The sequence below is a fragment of the Mixophyes fleayi genome, chromosome 2, assembly GCF_038048845.1.
Source record: "Mixophyes fleayi isolate aMixFle1 chromosome 2, aMixFle1.hap1, whole genome shotgun sequence".
Lineage (NCBI taxonomy): Eukaryota > Metazoa > Chordata > Amphibia > Anura > Limnodynastidae > Mixophyes > Mixophyes fleayi.
The window spans coordinates 263,792,754-263,816,043 of record NC_134403.1 but is presented as its reverse complement, the minus strand read 5'-3'; the positions used below and the strand labels follow the sequence as shown (position 1 = coordinate 263,816,043).

The 23,290-nt window shown below is 38.5% G+C and overlaps 2 protein-coding genes across 7 annotated transcripts in view; both read left to right on the top strand.

The window, feature by feature from the left end:
- Positions 1 to 14,443, top strand: part of DSTYK (dual serine/threonine and tyrosine protein kinase) — a 51,379-nt gene extending 36,936 nt beyond the window's left edge. The window contains exons 10-13 of the mRNA XM_075196101.1: positions 495 to 608; positions 9,578 to 9,692; positions 11,497 to 11,631; positions 11,787 to 14,443. Of these exons, the coding sequence (XP_075052202.1) occupies positions 495 to 608; positions 9,578 to 9,692; positions 11,497 to 11,631; positions 11,787 to 11,968 (546 nt within the window). The 3' untranslated portion in view covers positions 11,969 to 14,443. The remainder of the gene's footprint in view (positions 1 to 494; positions 609 to 9,577; positions 9,693 to 11,496; positions 11,632 to 11,786) is intronic.
- Positions 14,444 to 16,886: 2,443 nt separating this feature from the next.
- Positions 16,887 to 23,290, top strand: part of RBBP5 (RB binding protein 5, histone lysine methyltransferase complex subunit) — a 103,420-nt gene continuing 97,016 nt past the window's right edge. For 3 of the 6 annotated variants that reach the window (XM_075196104.1, XM_075196103.1, XM_075196102.1), the window contains exon 1: positions 16,887 to 16,979. In XM_075196104.1, the coding sequence (XP_075052205.1) occupies positions 16,973 to 16,979 (7 nt within the window). In that variant the 5' untranslated portion in view covers positions 16,887 to 16,972. The remainder of the gene's footprint in view (positions 16,980 to 23,290) is intronic. The other 3 variants (XM_075196107.1, XM_075196106.1, XM_075196105.1) reach the window with 3 other exon arrangements.

Genomic DNA, 23,290 nt, shown 5'->3' with positions numbered 1-23,290 from the left:
CCGGACTACATAGTGCCAGATTGGAGAGGAGCCTGTGCTCCTGCAAACCCCCTCCTGGTGCTGGTTACCACTTTAGCTGGAGGTGCTCAGGCTTGTTGTTACCTCCTTTTGTGTCCGGTTGTGTGATTGTGGTTTAGGATTCGGCGTGGTGCACACTAAAATTTGTTTATTTTTTCTTTATTTAACAGAAGATGTGAAAGGCTTTATTCTGAATCATAACTTGCATTCTTTTGAATACCGGTGGAAATGCATGCAAATAAGGGAGAACATACATACAGCAGATAGTCTAGTAGGAAGAAAAGAGAAGGAGGTTGCCTATGGCAGTGTAGGTCTGATTAGGGGAATGGAAATGTAATGATTTCTGAATGGTGTACAATTGCTGTGTTGTATTACAGCATTGTATTTTAACTAATACATTAAGTTATTCTTGGGAACACCTTGTATGATGCCGGTTATGAGTCATGCTCTTCACGAAAGCTGTGTTTTCTCCTCAGACTGGTCTTCCCCTGGAAACATTGTTACAGATTGCTTTAGATGTGGTGGAGGGCATCCGTTTTCTACACAGTCAGGGACTGGTCCACAGAGATATCAAACTGAAGAATGTCCTGGTAAGATGCGCTGAATATAAAGCTGGAATCTTTTAAATCTCCGTTGGCTATATTTTAACAATAGTGATGAATTATTTTGTCTCACAAAACGTATTAAATTTATACATCATAAGACTGCAGAAAAGCTTCAGTTATCGGAAAACAAGGAGGATTGTAATGACTTCCTGTTAACTGAACATTTCATTTATTGACGTTGGATTTTTTTATTGGATCTTCTTTTTTAAAGGACCACTAAACCTAAAAAACAAGTTGAGATATTTACACAGAAATGGGGTAAAAGGTGACCATGTGGTGTAGCAATTTTAATAAGTGGTAAGTAGTCACCACATACCAAATAATGAAAACAAATAAGCTTTCTGTTCTACGTAGTGTTGCGCTTGGTTCACAGTGAAGGCATCCTCCAAGTTTTTAAGCCAGGGATAAATCTCAGCAACTTGTGAACGCTGATATATGTAATGATTTGTGAGTATATACATATAACGATTATTAGTTTTTGTGTATTTTTAATTTAGTATATACAGATTACATTATATTACACTTTGTGAGCAGATGATTGCAGAATATTGCGATATATTTGTCTTTTGTGTTTTTTTTTTTTTTTTTTTTTTTTTGTTGCATTCTAAACCAAATGCATTTAAGAAAAATGTTTAGGGATTTATTGATCTCTATACTGTCGCCTATGCTGGACAGCAGAGAAAATGATGCCAAGATGTGTATCTCTCATACACTGCTACCTCATGGGTTCCCTGGTGGTTTTCTAGAGTAGTTTTTTAACAGAGCTTCAGTGTCCTTTTAATAGTATTACAGTAAGAAAGGTGATAATAGAATATCCTCCTTTTAACCATGACCGCTTTATCTTGTATATCTTTTTAGTTTTGGTAATCTCCTAACTTTTTCACATATATACCTGTGAATTCTATTACTAGCTATTTTATATAAGACAAATATTACATTGAATATAGTGATCTTTTTTTCAAATTGACCATTTGCCTGTATTTTCCAGTCCATAAAAAGTGAATTATTTTTGTAATATATTACACGGCATTGTAAAGTCTGCTCATTGGTGCTTACAAATTTCCCTACCACAGTCACATTAATGCTGATTTGGTCAGAAGCCATTTAATCTACCAGTGATTGGAACACTCATTTGTCCGCTCTCTTTACTTGGATCACTTCAAACTCCATGCAGAAAGCTCCGTATTCTGAATAAAAACAAATGCTTCATTGCAGTATGCAAGCAGTGCTGATCGCTGTTAAATTTATGTCTTACAGTCTAAAGTACATGGCTTGTGCAGAACATATATGTAATGGCTTATCACTACTTTCTACTTGCGTCATGTCCTTGGGCTTTACCTTCTGCAGACAGTTGGAGGCAATGGGTGGTGCATTTATTCTGGGTAGTGGACTTTAAATATCCAGATTTCCCTCTTACCTTCAACATGTAAATGTTTTATGTGTGACTTTGCAAGCACTAACACAAGAGGCAAAACTGTCGTTATAGTGCTGAGGATTCTAATTGTATCAAAATATATCTTATAGTATTATTTAACCTGGGGGGGAAGTTTATCTCTCAAGGTACTGAAATATAACTTAATGTCTCATATCATATTATTTATGCACCATCTTATATGTGTGTGGCTATGTGCTTCTCCCTTTTTACTTTTTTTTTATTAAAGTTTAGTCATCTTTAGTCTTGCAGTGAAATTTAAAGGGACTCTACTTTTTACATTTATTTTATCCCTAATTTATATTCAACAAAAATGAAGATGAGTTTTTAAAAACATTCTTGGTATAAGGCTGTATCAGGTTTCTAATAATGCTATTTTATGTGTGTGTGGGGCGGGGGGGGATTTGTTTTGTTTTTTTGTCAAGTATTTTTAATAGTGTTTTCAAGGCATAACAATCAAAATTCTTAAATTGGAAAAATACACATGTGTATTTGGACTGTCGGTGCATATACAGGTACAGAGCATATCTAACAGTAGTGAAATTGACAATAAATATAGTAAATATCAGCTACCATTTTGGTACTTGCATCTAAATCTTCCACAGTCCACCTCAGAGGGCAAAGCATAAGGAAAGTTAGATCACCTACCCCAGATACTTTCATATTTTGATAGGACCTTCCTACTAGTGTATAGACAAACATTTCATGACCTATCATGGAGTTGACCAGCAAGATACAATTGCCAATAGTCGTACTTGTGGAGGTCATCCGTAATGGAGCTATGCAGACCTTGACCACCATAAATAAATGCAATATGTATATTTGTGTCGCTTTATCAAACACTTCGTGCTTGAGTTGCTAAGACGAGCAAGGCAAAAAACGGATTAAATTTGATCCTGGACAAACCATGTTACAATGCAAGGGGTGCAAATGAAGAAAACACTGGTGTGTGTGTGTGTGTGTGTGTGTGTGTGTTTTGTAGTGCACAAATACTTTAACTTTATTTTTACACTGAAATTTAAAGTAGATCATGCCCTATCCAAACTATAAATATCTCCACACTTTAAATCAACCTCCCCCTCCAATGGAACATGGATTTGCCAAGGTGCAAAGTGTGTATGTGTGTGATATATATTTATTTTACACAAAATATATACGTGTGCTAGTGAAAATAATGTCCCAATCCTTAACAGTAAGAGGGGATCATCACCTTATATTCAAGCGGATGAAGACTTTTTCTAATGGGAGTTTCCACGAAGGCCAGTGTTCCCTTGTCAAATTGTGCCGCCACAATTTGACGAGAGCTGAAGTTACGAGAAAATCAGTCTGAGGAATATTGGTCCCCACATAGTTGCTCAAAAGATTTAAAGACCTCAGCTACATAAAGTTGACCTATAGCCGCCATCTCATGTCCCTATGTCTGAACCAAAGAGATGAACACTACTGGGACCAATTGCTTAAACTTGGCTGTACTCCATAATGGAGTTCATGGGTCTATAACATCATAGCCAATCCGTTTATTGGTGGCAGTATTTTTATAGCTTGTACCAGCAATGATGTAGCTTTGGTAGTAATCATACCAAATGGTAAAGCTTGTAACAGTGTGGAGACTCTATTGTTGTACTAAAACCCAATGTAAGATGCGATAGTCTGGATCAGGGACCCATTAGGCTAGTTGAGAGGCGTAGTAGTAGTAAAGTAAGTTTTAAGTTTGGGAGTGTAAGACCACCTGCGGATCCGAGTCTGTGTAGAGATCTTGTTTTGAAGTTGGCTCTTACACCCTCCCCCCCCCCCCCCCCCCCCCTGCCTATAGAACATCGAGGGTGAGAATTGGACTGTCGCATTACATAGAGATTTTGGTCGTAACCACACATTAATTAAATGGGTTCTACCAGACGCTAAGAGTAGCAGCTTCCGTCCTGTATGGGCTTTAGACTTCGTCAATTTGCGGTGGTAGACTGGATTACTAATGCTCCCTCGGGTTATGTAAATTTCAGATTCTAAAATACTCAAAATGGGAGTCCATTTTAGCAGGAGATAAGATAGAGGTGACCTAAGACCCTCCCAACCCAACAGGAAAACACCAGACTTGTAAAAAAAAATTTAACCCGTGAAAATATCCTAATTTGTTTACCATCTGCAGTAAAGCCACCATTCAGACATCCTAATACGATAAATTCTGTAACATATCAACCTCATAAACGGCCACCTTGTCCTCCCTGTACTCTGTCTTATGACCCCTTATAGACTAGTTATTCCTAATCAGACAGACAAAAAGCGCTATTGCAAGTGCAAACAAAGTGGGGGACAGCAGACACTCTTACCTAAATGGGTGTGAGACATAACCATTTACACACACATGCTACAGGGTGTGAATAATCTGGAGAAATATATTTGCTGTTTAATTTCCTTTCCTTAAAATTCATTGCAGCCCTAAAATGGGTTAATTCCCAAAGCAGCTGAGTGTAGACAGGAAAAAAGAAACACCTGGAGGGTAAATAAGGGGACAACTCCTCCCCCATACCCATGTCTTTAGTAACATCCAAAGCTGTTCTACGAAAACATACATCAAAGGGTGGGAATATGGGGCTGCCCTGGAGTATTTCAAGGAAAGGAAGTGAACTGTGAGTATAATGCTGGAATTTCCCTTTCCTGCTCCCATAGATTGTAAGCTTGCGAGCAGGGCCTTCTCACCTCTTTGTCTGTTTTACCCAGTTCGTTTATTAGTTTACTATGTTTGTCCCCAATTTTAAAGTGCTACGGAATATGTTGGCGCTATATAAATTGATGATGATGATGCTCCTCCGCAGCCCTACAATTTGGCCCAACCTGTTGGTGTTTGACGTACCGTATAAATCAACACTAATAGCGCATAAATTATTTTTATTGAACAACTTGTAAGAGAATCTTTCTCCCAAACTGCACATCAGTAGCAGATGAGACCTCTAACATTTACCAAACACTATTTTTTTAATTACTGACAGTCCAGCTGCTTTGCAGATGTTGTTCATTTATGCCTTAGCCTTGTGTGCGCAGGCGGTAGCCATAGCCCTTGTCGAGTGCCTCTTATAGTTTAGGCACTTCACGCCCGTTCTCCTAGTAGGCCTCTGTAATATCCTTGATCCGTCTCACCAAGGTAGGTTTTGACAGAGCACACCCTTTGCGGGGACCACCAGGAAGAATAAAGAGTTGCTTAAGTTTTCTTAAGCCCCTTTTCTTCTGGAGAGCTAAATGGATATTGCTCTGACCTAATATATGGTATGAAGTTCTTTTCTCATCAGTTGGATGTGAATACAGAGAAAGCAGAAACAACTTTTGGGTAGATAAGCAGGCTTAGTCCTTAAGACTACTTTTAATCAGTATAGATATTTGAGAGGCTCCTTATGCCATAAAGAATGTAGATCTCCTATTCAACAAGCAGATGTAATTGATACTAAAAATCATATTTTAAGGGTGAGCCATTTGAGGGAAACTTCTTGCAGGTTCACATGGACTTCCAAAAACCAAAACAGAATCCAAAACAATGTTGAAATCGGGTGCCACACACAGGTTTAATTCGTTTAATTCTTTTTACTCCTTGAAAAAATTTGGTAAATAAGGCTCTGAGATGCCAACTTGGCATCAAGAAAAATACTCGGTACAGATATCTGTAATTTCAGTGTAGATAGACAAAACCATCTTTAATCTAGCATAATTGGAATACTGGCCGATGTATGATCCTATCTTTTGACCACAAACTTTACTTTTTCAAGACTAATAAATGCTAGAAGATTCTTTTTGGCTTGAAAAAATATATTCATAACTTCATCAGACACACCTTTTGTGTTTTGAAAGTGACTGCTCAAATCTCCATGCCATCAAAGAGAGGGAGTTTTGACCTACTAGGCAGAGGACTTCTTTGTGTAAGGCCTATTCCCCTTGGAGGATTTGATGTCTGCTGAGATGATCCTCTATGACACTGTCCGCTACGTGAAGAGCCAAAAGATTTCAAGTTGTTTTCTGCCAATTACATCATAGCTGTTCTGACAACATTGACCTGCTTCTGGTGCCTCCTTGCTTGTTTTTGAAAGAAACCTCTGTTCTGTTGTCAGAAAATATCTTCAGATGTTTGTACTGTAGGCAGGATTGAAAGTGGTGAATTGCATACCCGACTACTCTCCTTTCTAGAACATTCCCTTGAAGATGCTTTTCCTCCTTTAGCCAGGTGCCTTGAATTATTTCTGTATGCAGATGGTCTCCCCAACCTGGAGCCCTGGAAACTATTGTTAGCTCTATCCACTCAGGTTATACCTTGACCCCTTAACTTTGGATGTCATAAGTTTAGGGACTGTTTTGCAATCCTTTAAAGGCTGAGCATAAAGTCTGAGGAACTTAGGTTGTGAACCCACTTGGCAATTCGGTCCAATTGGCGGTGTCTCGTATGCCATCTTGCCCAAGGAAGAACGTCTATGGTTGAGGAAAACATTCCTAGCAGGTGGAGACAAGTTTTTGCTGCAACTTTTCTTTGCGGCTGGACGTTCTGTGACAGCGACTGGATTTTGACAAGTCTTTCCTGTGAGAGGCGTACTTTGTATTTTGTATCTCTCTAGGCTCCCAGAATCAGAAGTTGTTGCAAAGATATGAAATTACTTTTTGCCATATTTATCACCCAACCATGGTGCTGCAAAAAGATCACTTGAGATGTCATACTTTGGGCAATGTTTTCTGATTTTGCTACGACCAAGATGTCTTGTGCAATGCTTTTTTAGAGCAGCTATAAGCACCACTAAAACTTTGAAGGTTCTTGGTGACGTGGAGAGGCCAAAAGAGAGGCTGGTGAACTGGAAGTGACGACCCTTAATAGAGATCTCAGAAATCGATGGTGCTGGATTGCAGTGGTGATGTGAAAATATGCATCCTGCAGGTCTATCAAGGTTAAAATCTTCTCCCTACCGTATTGAGAATGGAGTTGACGAACTCCACTTGGAAGTGCCTTGTTTGCGTGAAACGATTGAGACTTTGAGTACGGAACAGTCCTGAACCTCCTGAAGACTTTTGAACTAAAGTGTTTGTGTGTGGTTTTTTTTTTTTTTTTTTTTTTTTTTAATAAAATCCTGTGCCTTCCTGACTTGCAGGGACAGGATCAATAACTTTTTTGCTTTCAACATATTTTGAAGGTTGTATTCTAGAATTTGCTCTTCCAGGAGGGATGATTGATGTGACAACATGATGAAATTGTTCTCCTGAGGTCGAATGAGAAAACTATATATTGGCTTTTGCTGAGAACATCTTGTACCCACTGCAGAGGTCTGGAAACTTACCATTTAGGATCAAAGTATGCAATTCTGCCCTTTACGGGGATAAACAGAGGTTGGACAAAGGCATTGATTTCTTTGTTGGTCTTGTCTGGACCACCACTGTCTTGAACAGTGGTTCCCAACCTTTTTCGACTTGTGTACCCCTCTTGAACCAATTTCTATACATTTTACCCCTTGTTTTTAAAATGGCTGTTTTTTAAATACTGACACTTTTGTTCACTGTCTATCTTAATGTATAATAGTCTAAATGAGCAAATATGATGGAAAAGAGAAATTACTACACTAAAAGTACAAACCATAGATTTAATTTTACAAGATTCATAACACAAGTATTTCACAAACATTTAACTGTTAATAATAATTATTTGTCTAATCACTAGCCGATTGAAACATTGTTGGTGAGATCAGCCATGCCTTCATGCCTTCATGCCTCATGTGTCTGCCATGCCTTCATGCCTCATGTGTCTCTGTTGAAATGACAGGCTGCATGATTTACTTACCTGCTCAACAATGGCTCATGCGTCCTTCGTGAAGCTCCTCCTCCATGGGCGGTTTAGTCATAATCTCACATGACTGCACCTGCGCTGTTAAGTTGTTCCTGTTCAGAGAGCCACCGTCTTGGCTCTCTGTGTTTAGAAAAAGCTTAGGCCAGTTCACCAGATGTTCACAGCTCTAATAACAGAGCAGGTGGGGCCAGTCTGACGCCATTACTTATTATTTTTGCCGTACCCCTGAACCACCCTGCACGTACCCTCGGGAGTATTTATACCACCGGCTGGGAACCACTGGTCTAGAACTATTATCAAACTGCCTGGAATACCATTTCCCCAGTCTATAACTCCAAGCGTCCTTAAACGTGTGTTTTTTTTTTTTTTTTTTTTCCCAGAAGAAAAAATGAAAACCGTCTATCTTTTATCATATGGTAGACAGATCTACTCACAGCAGACTTTTGCATCATGACATCCAGTTTCTCACTCTCTCGGCTCTTGCAACTGCTTAGTGGTTAGCACTTCTGCCTCACAGCACTGGGGTCATGAGTTCGATTCCCGACCATGGCCTTATCTGTGTGGCGTTTGTATGTTCTCCCTGTGTTTGCGTGGGTTTCCTCCGGGTGCTCTGGTTTCCTCCCACACTCAAAAACATACTGGTAGGTTAATTGACTGCTATCAAATTGCCCTTAGTCTCTCTCGGTCAGTGTGTGTGTTAGGGGATTTAGATTGTAAGTTCCAAAGGGGCAGGGACTGATGTGAATAAGTTCTCTGTACATCGCTGCGGTATTAGTAGCGCTATATAAATAAATAGCCAGCCCTCTGCTTACATAGTCCTCATCGAACACCCACATGAAGTGCTTTTAAATTGGGAGCTCTTGGCTCTCACTAAAACTTCTTTCTGGTCAACTTTCTAAACTAACCCCTTTCAGTTTATCATCTGTGATTGTTGCCTTTTGAGAACCACTGTACAAGCCTGTTATCTACAGGTTTAGAGGCAGTGCTTGCAGTGGGTCCAGATGTAAGATTGGCCCCCAAGAGGTGAGGGGCTACCATTTGGGTAGACAGAGTTGGCTCACTCCCTGTACCCAGAAGCCACAAGCATTAGAACCAAGAAAGGTCTGTACCCAGAAACCAGAGGGAACACTAGGTGATATCATGGGAGCTGGTTGTCAGGACTGCTGAGGGGTTATACCTCCTGCTGGACTGACCAAGAAGCGAAGGTTTGACAAGAACTTCATCCTTGTTTCCTGTCGGCCTTGAGAATCTCTCTGCCTGTCAAAAATAGGGTGACATTGAAGAGGACTGCTGTTGTGTTGGCAGCAGGGGGAGAGAAGTCTAGCTAACAGTGGATTGATCCTGAATCGGATACCCCAGGCTTGGCTATAAAGAGACCAGTATTGCATTGCATGTGTTATGTTACAACTGTTGTAGTGTGTTTTAACCCTTTCATAAAAGTACTATAACTCTGGTGATGTGTATTAAATAAACTAATATGTTGAACTATAGGCAGTTGATAGACTGTGAGGTAGCCCAGTAAAGAACAGTCTCTCAGTTACACTGTGTTCTGTGTGATCAAATAGCCTGTAGGTGCTCCAGTTTTGCAACTGCATGTAATGTAGAAGTATATTTTGGTTATAGAAGTGTATGGTTTGGAAGAAGTTAGTACATGTGTTTACAGACCTAATTATGGTGTCATAAATTGTTTTTTTTTTTGTTTTTTAAAATTTTATACAGCTGGACAAGAAGAACAGAGCAAAGATCACTGATTTGGGTTTCTGCAAACCGGAGGCTATGATGTCTGGCAGCATTGTGGGAACTCCTATACACATGGCACCAGAACTCTTTTCAGGTAAACATAGAGGCATTTTATATCTTTAATGTTTTGTGCCATGTTGGGAGTTTATAATGTTATGGAGAACAGTTTGGTGGATATGAATAATTAAGCTGGTTGTGTTCTTCACACTGGAACATGTTGCTGCCTGTGGGGCATGTGCAGCAATTAAGCCTGGTGAATGACTGCTGCTCTCCTGGTTATAGATGCTAAGCGAACAAAAGGAGAAAAATGAATAAAGAAAGACATGATAGATGACTAATTCCTAACAAAAGAAATTAACAAAACTGCATTTATTAATGCAACCATTAATTTGCAAATGGGGGAATCTTGAGAGCAAGTTATTGCTATTTACGGATAATGTGTATGTAATGTGTGTATGTACACTATATGGGCAAAAGTATTTGGACGCTTGACCATTATACCAACAGGGACTGTAATGGCATTGTATTCAAATACATATACTTTAATATGGCGTTGGTTCTCCTTTTGCAGCAATAACAGCTTCTTGGAAGGCTTTCCACAAGTGTTTCTGTGGGAATTTGTGCTCATTCATTCTGTAGAGTATTTATGAGGTCAGGCACTGATACTGGATGAGAAGGCCTGGCTTGCAATCTCAATTCCAGTTCTTCCAAAAGGTGCTCGATGGGGTTGAGGACAGGGCTCTGTCCGGGCCAGTCAAGTTCTTCCACACCGAACTCATCAAACCATGTCTTTGTAGTCCTTGCTTTGTGCACTGGGACACAGTCATGTTGAAATAGAAAAGGCCTTCCCCAAACTGTTGCCACCAAACTTTATAGTTGGCATAATACAGTCAGGCAGGTAACGTTCTCCCGGCATCCGCCAAATCCAGACTCTCCCATCTGACTGCCAAACTGAGAAGCGTGATTTGTCACTCCACAGAACACATTTCCACTGCTCCATAGTTCAGTGTCTGTATGCTTTACACCACTCCATCCAATGCTTGGCATTGGTCTTGGTGATGTGAGACGATAGAAATCTATTCCATTATCCTCCTGCTGCATAGTTTTTGTGCTTACATTAATGCCAGTGGAAGTTCGGAACTCTTCAACTATGGAATCAGCAAAGCGTTGGTGACTTTTATGCACCATGCGCCTTAGAAGTAGTTGACCCCACTCTGATTTTACATGGTCTTTCACATTGTGTCAGAGATGCTGTTCCTACACGCTTCCTTTCTAATATCCGTTACAGTTCACTGTGTAATATCCAGCAGGGATAAAATTTCACGAACCATCTCATTGCAAATGTGGCATCATATAAGTACTGCGTTTGAAGCCACTGAGCTCTTCAGAATGACCCATTTTGTATCACAAAGATTTGCAAATAGAGACTGCATGGCTAGGTACTTGATTTTATACACCTCTGGCGACGGGTCTGATTGAAACGCCTCAATTCAAACAGGTGTGGCCAAATACTTTTGTCCATATAGAGTGTGTGTGTGTATTAATTTGAAAGTTGTTGCTCATAAATAACATTATGTTATAGTGCACGTCTAAATTACAAAATTTGGTCATTCCATGCTCCTAACAGGGCCAGTTTTTCACCTCCAAAGAAAGTATAGTATATTAAGCCTATACTCTCTTCTGAAGTGACATAGGAATGTTTAATACTTCTCTATTGAGAGCTCAAATTACAAGCTTTTTGGCACATATAGTTCCACGTTACACTTGGCTGCATAAACTTTCTAATTAAACATGTTTTTACATTTTACCACATAACGATAAATGTTCTTTATCATAGTGCTTGAGCAGCTTTGTATTTAGGGACTGCAGCTTATGCCTTTGTTCTATCTTTCTGTCAGGAAAATACGACAATTCTGTTGATGTTTATGCGTTTGGCATCCTGTTTTGGTATATATGCTCGGGATCAATCAAACTTCCTGAGGCCTTTGAGAGATGCTCGAGCAAAGACCATCTATGGAACAACGTAAGAAAAGGTAAGGGCCGGATGATTTTCAGCCCAGTGAAAAGGGTGTACGTTGGGACAATAGTAAATTGTCTTTCAAATGTGAGATAAAAAAAAAAAAAGCCTAAATCCTATATGAAAGGCCTGTAGTTTGTGTTAATAGAGACACTTATTCTTCCCTCACAGGTGTGCGTCCAGAAAGGTTGCCTATCTTTGATGAGGAGTGCTGGAAGCTGATGGAAGCATGCTGGAATGGAGACCCCTCTCAGCGGCCCCTCCTGGGCATTGTGCAGCCCATGTTGCAGGGCATCATGGACAGACTTTGCCACCGTCAAGAATCTAACAAATCCCTTGATGATTCCACTTGAAGGCATACAATTTCTGGCTCTGTACTACCAGAGAAACAAACTTAATCCTCCCTTATGGCAAAGGTTAAAACTCCTTGTACATCCTAGCTTTCCTAGCTCTATGCATGCTGGCCTGCAATAGAAAGGAGACTGAACAACAACTGAAGATAAGCTATTCAGTTTGCATGGTTCTAGTTGCCATCTTCGATACTCACTCCTTCATTGGTGCAAACTTTCACACCTCACTCTACTGACAGATGAATATATTCCTGCATTTTTAGGAGGCTATGTGAGCTTACATTGGGCTCCCATGGGTCTGATAAACCAGCTCCTGAGTACATTACTGTGATGTATGCTTATGCTAACAGTATAAAACCTGTATTGTCATGGGTTTGTTTTCATTACCAGGATCTATTTTACATTTCTGAGCTTCATTCCTTGTTGAAAATAATGCATATGGGTTGTACTAGGCATGGCAACAACTTTGCAAATATGAAATCCCCCACCTCCCCAAGCAAATGGCAAACCTGCCTTCTTATACGTTGCTCTTCACCGCAGTGCTTTTTTTTTTTTTTTTCTTCTCTACCAGTAATTCACCGGCAAGTGCACCCTGTGAGCTGCACCCTGTGTCTTAAAGGTTAAATCATAGTGCTGAAATATCTGTTGAGCCTTTTTCCCCATATGTTTTTTTTTTTCATGCTTGCTTACTGAGTTAAAGGTGTTGCAAATTTTAAATGCACTCTTTTAATGTTTTCTTGTGTATATATTTGCTTTCCATTTTAATTATGTTTAAAGTTGACTCCAACTGAGTAGTATTTAGGATATATTAAGACTAGTCCCTTTTGGTTAAGCATCTTTGTACATACCTTGTTAAATTAACATGAACGCCTGATTTATATTGTATCCACTATACCCAAATACAATGCTACGGTTTTCCCAGGCCCCATAGCTATCTGTTTTTTTGCATATTGTAACACCTAATGGCTACTGAGTATTTTGAGTTCCTAATTTAGCAATGATGGGAGTGCTAAAGATTACTGAGATGTGCATTTGTTTGCCTACTAAAAACAAACCAAAACACTACCAACAAAGGAGTTGGCGCGTAATATTATATTCTGTTCTCGTTAAATTTATTAGGTTTTATAGTTGGAAAAACCAAGAACAAAGTGTGTAAATCAAATCATTGAAACAAATAAATGAAGGACCCAAATTTGTTTCTGAAGAAACAGTTTGTTTTATAAAGAAGTTACTTTTCTTTACCTTCAATTTATTAGTCCACTATTTTTTTTTATACATATATTATTGAAAACTAATAATAAAAGGTGCTTTGGTATTAATGCAGCGTGTTGAGTTTCATATTTAACAATCTGCAATACTTGCCTGTAATTGGGATAAGAGGGCTGCGTTTTATAGAATAACTAACAAAACAATTGGTTCATTATTATAAACCGCTGACATCGCCATTTCTGAGGAAATATGAACACACGACCCAAGTGGACAATGGTTAACTTGTTGGGACAAAACGGCATTATGAACCCACATACAGTGCCTTAATTCGGAAATAAATAAAATGTTTTGTAGAATGGAACTTTGTGTCAAAAGAACAGATTTTAAATATTTACCTACAAATTTATTCAGATGAATTAGTATTTTGGCAGAAGTTATATTAAATGATATCCTTTTAACTAGTCCCTTTCTGATCAGCTTGCTGTCCAACTAGAACTGCAACCAATGGTACATTTTTAGTTTGATTCGCTATATGGCTAAGTTTATACTTTCCTTATAATGCTTGCTGGATCCCTGGTTCCAATAATGGTCCCTTTCCAAACTACTTTGTACGCACTTGGCCTAGCATGTGGTTAAAGGTGCTCCTCTTCTGTGGATTTCCACTTTATGAGAATGGAAAGTTCACTGTAGATTGGCATAGACATGTGCTTGGTTAATGCCAGTAATGGTCGTAGACTGCTTTGCTGTGTTACCATGTGCATGCAAAGTATGTAGGACTGTTTTGTGGGTGGGGGCGTGGGTTTTGTCGTGTTAGCTGGAGTTCTTTAATCATGTTGGAAAATTACAGATTTTTTTTTTGGTTTTTTTTTTTTTTAATTTGTGAATGACCATAACAATAATGCAAGATGTCCTGGGTGGTTTAAATGACCAGTAAACTTGAAATGCTGTTTTCCTTAGAAGGGCCTCTAGTAGCATTCAAATGCATGTTAAAGTTTCTTTATTGTAAATAGGGTTTAAATGACACTGTGCGGAACCTTTTTCAGATCTGGAAATGGCTGATAACAGGCACACAACTTGTATATAGTTAAATAAATAAATGTCCTAATATGCATGTTAAAATGATGCCTTATACTGGATTAAAGAATATATTTAGTCTCTGTAAAGCAGTGTTTCCCAACTCCAGTCCTCATGCACCCCCAACAGCTCATGTTTTCAGGATTTCGTTAATCATGCACAGGTGACTTAGTCTACTTGGCTGGGTCAGTAATTATCCCAAGTCACCTGTGCATGATTAACGAAATCCTGAAAACATGAGCTGTTGGGGGTGCATGAGGACTGGAGTTGGGAAACACTGCTCTAAAATATACTGCAGACTAATGTTGGAACAAGACTACATAATATATATTTAACTTTGTTCTTTCCTGCTGCTTAAGAAATTGTATTATAGCGTATGTAACACTGTGCTATCTGTTTTACCACTTTGCATATTGCAATGTGTTCGCTATTTACACCCAGTAATCTGTCTTGAGTTAACCTTTTACATGAAAATCGTAGATCTATCTTCGTAGCAGTATTAAAGGTAGTAGTGTTTACATTTATAGCTTAATTTGTTTCTTACCATGTCAGAATTTGTTAAATGTATCCTATATTGTAAATTCCTGAGCACTCTTTCTTTCTTCACTGACAAAAACAATAGAATATTGTACTGAAGACATACCCATTTTGACAGCTCAAGCTGTGTTTTGAAGCAGTTCTTTTCAGAAGCAGGTTATAAAGATTAACATGGCAATCAATTGTCGAATATGCTTAGAAAATTATAAACTGGACAGGGCTTGATATGAAACATTCTGCATCACATTCTACATGTATAGACTTAATTTGTCTATTAGTACGTATGCTGGGTTGCTGGTGAGGACCTATATACTGAATAGTCTTGTTTATTTTGCCTCCTCCAAGTGTGTAAAAACAGTTTTTAGGCTTGAGTATAGATTGACAGACAAAATTGGCGAGTACTTTAAATGCTTTTCTCTGTGTGTGGTTTTGTTTTTATAAAAAAACGCATATCTAAGTACAAATATATGTTTTTGGCCTTTCATGAAAACTTTAAAAGCAGCAAAATGTTGCAGGGTACTTATAACAAAGGTGATTTTTGTATGTGCTCCTAAACAGCTCTGTGCCTCATACAGTGTCTATATTCTGCTTACAATTGGGCCCAACTACTGAACTGATTATCAAAATGGTAGAAAAAATTTACTAAAGTGTTAAAGCAGCAGAATCCCCTTCCTACCTTGTTTGTTGTTTTCCCCCTCCCCTTCATTCTATAAATGTTTACATATATATGTTTTGCACTGAGTACATAAAACTGCAACCCTTTTTGTGTGTGACTATATCATTTTAGAATATACATACTCAATATCGCACTTATGCAGTGATCCCTCACCCATTACCCCTATTACTGAACTTACAGGACATTAGGGTGCTATCTTCACTTGCCTCGAATTTATAATAAGCGGTCTCAAATACTAAAAAAAATGTTGACGACTTCTCTGCAAAATTGATATTGGAGGCAGCATTGACGTAAAATAGTTTGAGAATGTAGTGTTTAATAACGCTAGACTTTCATAGATTAAAAAAACAAATTCTGCAATGTAAGAAACACACGTTACTAAAGTGTCTTAATGTATGGAAAATAATGGTCTGAAAAAAGATTTCACCATGCATCCCATGGTTTTTCACCCTTAAGTACTTGATTTGATTATGTGGTGTATGTACATTAGTTATCCTAGGGGCTGTGAGCCCACTGGGGTATATTACAAAATTATTTTTGTGCTCTTTATTTGTGTGCTTCTGTCTCTCTCTAGAACACTAAAATCCTCAAATTCTGACTGTAAATGTGTATTTTATTATCTGCCACTTTTTTTTAAATACTACATAAAATATTTAACTTCACACTGTATTGTAAAATTTATTATTAAACTCCTTAACTAGATGCCTGTGTTTTTGTTCTTCTTGGTAAACTTTTTGACCTGCACATTTGGACCTATATACTGCCACTGAAGCTCCATTTTCTTCTCCTGTGTCTTGGTGTTTGAAAAGGGGTGGAGATTGTGTGCCAATTTCAACCCAAAAAATGTCCCTTGCCTTTGGCCAGGTCACAGGGAAGATTTACTAAATTAGTATTTTTAACTGGTTAATAGACTAGTTAAAAGAAATTGAGCGTTTTGAGCTATACTTGGCTGTACTGAATTGTTTGGAGAGCGTGACTGAGGGGTAAGCGTAGTATAGTTTTATTGATGCATCTAATCCCTCCATAACAAGCTGTCAATGTAGAAACGTGTCCAAACCCTTTACTTGTAAAACATTAAAATGCCTCATGACGATAATACCTTTATAGTTATTCAAAATAGCCTTTTAACATCGCTCTGAACAAATGGCTAAATCCACCACACCAATACAGAGAATGCTCGTTCTCATTTAAAATAAATGTAATAAGTACGTATCTAAGCTGAAGAGGGTGGAAACTAGCAGTACACATTGGATGCATACATATAGTTATGGTTCCACTAAACTACACGAGAAGTGCCTTTAGAACTGTGACCACACCCGACTATAGAGCCATTGGTAGCGACCTCATCGCCCCAATATAGCGTGCAGCCCCCCATGAAGTGGCACTTGGTAGAGTCCGTATTATATAAAGTGGCGGCGCCAGTACTAGTATTACGGTGTGATAGGACGTTGGGCTGTTCTGGAAGCGACTTACTGACTGTCTGCGGCACCCACATAACATCTACTCTAACGATGTGGGGTAAGATCACATTGGGAAAACGTCATAACCCGTACAAGAACCGCAAGGAGGGGTTTGTTTGTTTTGCTAATTGAAAAAAAAAATGTTCCTGGCTTTACTTTCACGGATTTAATGTTACTTAAGTCGTTTCAATACATAATTGGATTTACAGAACAAATCGTTGACCATTTAAAAAAAACAAAACAAAACAACGCTATAACTATGTCAGTGCACACCCACCTTTTAAATGAATGTGTGTACACATACGTCAAGGACATAGAAGTAGTAGTGGTGTGGGAAATGTGTAAGTGAATAGAATGCGACAATTACAGGACCACTTTGACCAGTGTATGTGTTAACAAAACAAAAGTGTGTGTGTGTATATATATATATATATTTATTTATTTATTACACACGCCAGTTTGTGTTGTGCTGCACAACACACAATTTAATAAAGCAACTTTCATCCATGTTGCTTTATTAAATTGTGCTATTACACTGAACTACAGCAAACGCCCACCTTCAGTAGTTCTACAAATAGTATTTGTGTTTTAACTTTTAAGACTTCTCTATTTTGGTAAATCTTGAGTAACCTGTAGAGGTGAGCACTGTTGCAAGCAGTTCACATGACCCCAAAAAATAATTTGAAGCATTTACAAAGTTCACATATCTATGGGGTTATTTTTGGTTAAACTACAAGAGCAAATTCGAAGAGGAAACATTTTAAATATTAAGCCAATTTAATCCAGAATTTGCTGAATGTGTAAATATTTTTAAAGATGCGATCTGGTAGTTTTTGTTTAAATACAATCTCTTGGATCACCACCTTATAGGAAAACCGTACATTTCTTCCACTGATTTAATGCATAGCTATACACGTAAGTCGGACCATGTGACTAGGGAAGTTCCTGTAACATAAGGGGGCATATTCAATTAGGAACCTGTGCAGTATTGACGGTAATACGGTACCGCAATAATGCAGATTGTCCTACGCAACCCTATGGTGTGCGCACAAAAATCTACGTTTTTGCAGTACCGTGGATTGACTTTGTAGCACGGAAACCTAATTGAATATGCCCCAAGGTGTTCTTGCATAGTAGAATCCAATTTGGCACATATTCAATTAGCCATTGAGTGCCTTCAGAGCGGTCGTAAAGCCACTCCGGTGTTGTAAAATTGTGGCCTTCTCTTCACCCCGTTCAAGGAGAAATCTGCGATGTTGAGGTACCTGAAAATATTTGCAGCTGAATATGCCCTTTAGGGGAGGGGGGGTGGTCAATTAGCTGCACACTTTTTCTGTTAATACTGTATTGTAGATTTCTCGCAACCCATTGGGGGGCAAAGAGATCTGCAATATTGCGGTAATGCGGAGTGCGTTTGCAGATGTTCTGTAGGCGCTTAATTAAATAACCTCTTTAGGTTTTAAGTAGAAATTGATAAACATATTAAGCCCAAAAAGTGTATTCCCACCATACAGGATACGTAGCACCCCGTCCACCTTTCTGGGCAACCTAATCTTTACGTTGGAACTTTAGTCTTTTGCATTGCTATGGAGAAAAAACACTTAATATATTATTGACGCTGTAAAACTAATGTAGCTTAAAAATTTGGGAGAATTGAAAACCGACGTTTCATGAGCATGTGAATAACAAATTTGTTTCAGATAATGGCAAAAATTTATTCATGAACATGAAAACTGAAGGTTTAAAATATATTTTAAGGGGCAGATTCAATTGACCATGTTACTCTCGAGAGTATCATAGCCTGCACACTGTTACCTTTAATACGGGGAGCAAAAATCAGTGTGGAAATTTCCCTACTAACGGTAATAGTGCGTGGGCCGCGTTACACTCGCGAGTAACACGATCAATTGATGAATCTGCTCCTGAAAATAGCAAAAGGTGGGTTATCTCTGCTATAAGCAGGGTAAAGTTTCATTTTACCGTATGTTACCTAGAGACTGCATGGACAAGCATTTTGTAGGCTGAACCAATATTCAACCTATTGGTTTATTAGGAACTAGTGACATATTGGTGAATTGAAGGGCTGCATTCTCATGAATATTTGTTCACCTCCACAATTGGCTGCCTCATCTGTAGATATGTATTTTAAAAGCTTCATTGTCTACATTAAAGTGTTTTTCCGGTAATGGGACAGAATGTACTGAATGGGTATATCATATGATAAATCTTACAGTACATACTTATCTAGAACAATAATGTTTGGAGACTTATTTCTAATGTAAAATTATCATTTTTTTTATTTTTTTTAATGCTTAGCAAGTTTATACAATTGCCTGTGATGCATTCACATTAGATCACTATGTACGCGCAAGATGCTTAGTTTTGCACTGGTGCATCTACTAGATGGTCCACCCAGTGTACATCACGGTACATTCCTACTACTTTAGTACCACCCCTGTCAAGAAGAAAAACTTTGCCATTTTTATCCTAAAATAATGATTCATTTAAGCCATAAGTGAGGCTAAATTGAACATGTGACTGAGGGGACACCAAAGTGAGCATGGACATGCTACAAACGAAGTAAAACATGGATGTAAAAAAACAAACCATAGGACGAGACCTGTGGACAGTTAGTTCTCAGCTAGTGCAAAACCTGAAGTCATTTTGAGGGGTGGAAATGGCCGTTCACCCTTCCACATGTCAGGGAGCAGCCCTAGAATTGTTCTCTCTCTCTCTCCACCCCTTTATCTTATTACTGCAGTCTTTGTAAAATTAAATCTTTTTGAAATTGTTCTTGCATTGCTGTGAAAAACAAGGCCAATGTGTACATTTATTCCGTACTAGGAACACCCTCACTCCACCTGCAGAGTTTTGCGTCTCCACAAACGCTGCCATTTTGCTCCTTTAAAGATGTGCACATTGGCAGTAAGCGAGTTGCGAAGGAGGTGTTTCCAATGCACTGTGCACGACTTGCATGCTTCATAAAGGATCGTCATATATATTTTCTTTAAATGAGAATTGAAAATCTGAAATTGAGGTTCATAATGAAAAAAGGCTAAATGAGGCTTCTATTTTTATTTCAATATCTTGCATTGTTCTTCACATGTCCTCTAACAAGTCACTATGAGTACACATTGTGACAGTAGCAGAGAAAGTTTCTCAGCCACTGATGAACGAGCAGTGGCTGCAGATTGCCATAAGTGTTAGCGAGAGGTTTGAGCTGCTGGTCAGAGAGTGCTTGGAGGTATAGTATAGTCACTGCTTTGGTTGACTTGAAGATGAACAGAGGGATAGCTATAGCCATTGGAAAGGGTTATGAAAGGTCTGAATGTAAGGTGTGTGTGTGTATTTAGTGGTGTTTCTGGACGCTCTATCTGTTGCTATTGGATTTGAGTGCTGTTAAAAGATAACTCCTCAATGTCTAACGGTTATTACTTTTCACTGTTCAAGAATGTGCTCATCCATTTCCTTCTTCCCAGTCATCATCTATGTATGGAGAATTTCTGGACATAAAGGGTAATTGAGTTTTTACACAGTGACCACATTCATGTCTAAGTAGTACATTAATCAGCATGCCTGGCTACTTTCTACATAAAGATTGGTGTTTAAAGACATGTCCCTTACCATGAACCTTCTTACCTTCCTTAGATATGCAGGAGCCATGATGGAAGACAATGGGGTAACAATAACATCATTATTGGGCATGTTAGTTGATATGGTTTAAAGCTGTCCTGCAGTGCCAGCTACTTTCATGTGTCTGTTGCCTGTTCTCCTACCAGATATGTTAGAAATTACCTGGTGCATAATCCCCAGCACCAAACGGCTGGATTGTGTCCACTTTGGTCACTTTTGTGTGTGGCCACTGGTCTGGTCCATTGGCTCTCAGACTGAGCAGCAGAATCTTATTGCATGTGGCTGGTGTAATTTGTCTGCTTCCTGTAGCATTAATGTTTGGTTGTTTGTCAGTAAAGCTTATAGTGCAGTGCTTCCCAAATAGTGTTACAGCACATATTTATGTGCCAAAATTCTGTGACATATGGGTCGCAATAATCCAGAGGCAACAGGAAAACCTTAATATATTGAATATAAGCAATGGATATTATATAGGAGGGTCATTCCACATCAAATCAACAAAATTTAAGAAACAATTCTACCTTACATTCTCATTTCAATTAAATTTGGTATAATAAATGCTGCCTTAGGTGTAACGAAACCCCCCAAATCTTAGGTTGATACGTACACTGGTTTTAAAGTAGAAACCTATTCAACACAACTGAAGTGTCTTTCCATTTAAGTTTACACACCTGTGAAATGGGAGTCTGTAAAATCTCGTTCCCAAAACACACCTGAAGAGGAATGTGCATTCATCTAATGAAGTGAACTGAAAAAAATATTGTTTTGTTGATTTTCTCATGTGTAGTGTAGTGATGACCTGTGACACTCCAGGTGTTGTGAAACTACAAGCCCCAGTATGCTTTGCCAGTAGATAACTAGCTGATAGCTGGCAGAGCATGCTGGGACTTGTAGTTTCACAACACCTGGAGTGTCACAGGTTAGCCATCACTGGTGTAGTGCCTCAATAAATACAATTGTCATGAATCACTCAAAACTGAAAGCTCTTGTAGCAGATGATCCAAAAATAAAATAAAACTTTGGGGATTTATTAACAGTGTGAACAATTTTTGAGATGTTTTCTAAAAAAAAAATAAAAAAAAAAAAATATGGCTTTTTGAGAAAATGTAAATCTTGATTTTGAAAATCTTGCATTTCTATTGAAATATACTGCTGTTGTATATCCTATAAAAACCCATAAAAAGAGGTTTAAAATGAGACCTTGACCAACTCTAACTCAATCAGGTGAGCTACAACTGCAATTTATAAAACCCGTTAAAAGTTAATTTTTTGTTAAAAAGTGCAACTTTAAAGGTGTATAATTTCAAAACCAGTGTACATATCAGTCTAAGATTTGGATTTCTTTTAAACTCATGACAGTGTTTATTGCTCCAAATTTCATTATTATCTAAAATGGTCTGTTTGAAACCATGTGTTGATTTGATGTGGAGTGACCCAGGCACTACATTTTAGTTGTAAATTATAGGAATTACCTTTAATTAAGTTTGGCGTTCAAATATACTACTATTTATACATGATTCTTATTTTATTTAACATTGGAATGCCACTTCAGTAGATGTTTTACAACACAGCCAAAGTTAGGAACCACTGAAGTATTGTATTGGTATTAAGGCAATTGTGTGTTTTAAGGCCATAAACACTATGTAATGATTACAGTAAAAACATTTTAAAGAAAATTTGCCATCCATAAAAGTGCCCTAACCCTAGAAAAAAAATCACATATAAAAATCCTTCTACATCTGCTCAATTATCTAAGAGAACAATGCCTGATTCCTAGTAGTATTTAATGGAAACATCAATATAAAGTTACTTAACAGGACATTGTGCCATCATGTGCGATCTGTATGCGCCATTTCATTATGTCTAGCAGTGTCTGGAATTGTGCAGGTTGGATAAAGCATCTTTATTCCACAAGTCATTCAACCATTGCTTGATTGATGGTGGTGGAACATTATGTCTCAGGAATTGTTCCAGAACATTCTATAAATGCTCAATAAGGTTTAGGTCTGGTGACCGACAATATTATGACATGAACATCAGTGTCATGTTCCTCCAGACATTTGGGGTGAACACACCTGCTCTAATGATGGGCAGTACGGTCGCTTAGTGGTTAGCACTTCTGCATCACAGCACTGGGGTCATAGGTTCAATTCCCAACCATGGCATTATCTGTGTGGAGTTTTTATGTTCTCCCCCTGTTTGTATGGGTTTTCTCCCGGTGGTCCGGTTTCCTCCCACAACCCAAAAACATACTAGTAGGTTAATTGGCTGCTATCAAATTGACCTTAGTCTGTCTTTTTGTGTATGTTAGGGAATTTAGACTGTAAGATCCAATGGGGCAGGGACTGATGTGAGTGTGTTCTCTGTACAGTGCTGCGGAATTAGTGTTGCTATATAAATTGATGATGATTGCCATCCTGGAAGACACCGCTCCTCTCAGGAAAGAAATACGGCAACATGGGGTAAAGATAATGATAATCTCTCAGTACCATTAGCATTGACCTCGCCTTCTAAGGGAATAACTCCACTCAAGCCATTCCAGGAGTATGTATCCTGCAGTGTTTAGGAACCACCAAAACCCATCACTATTTCAAACATGCACTCAAGACTAGAGTTTGTTTCATGTCCACTTGTTGGTTTGTGGAGAACACTGTGAAGGATGACTTATCTGACCCTTTCCCCTTTCTGCTCGGTAGTCCATTGCATGTGCTCTCTGTGCCACTGACCTTGCAATTG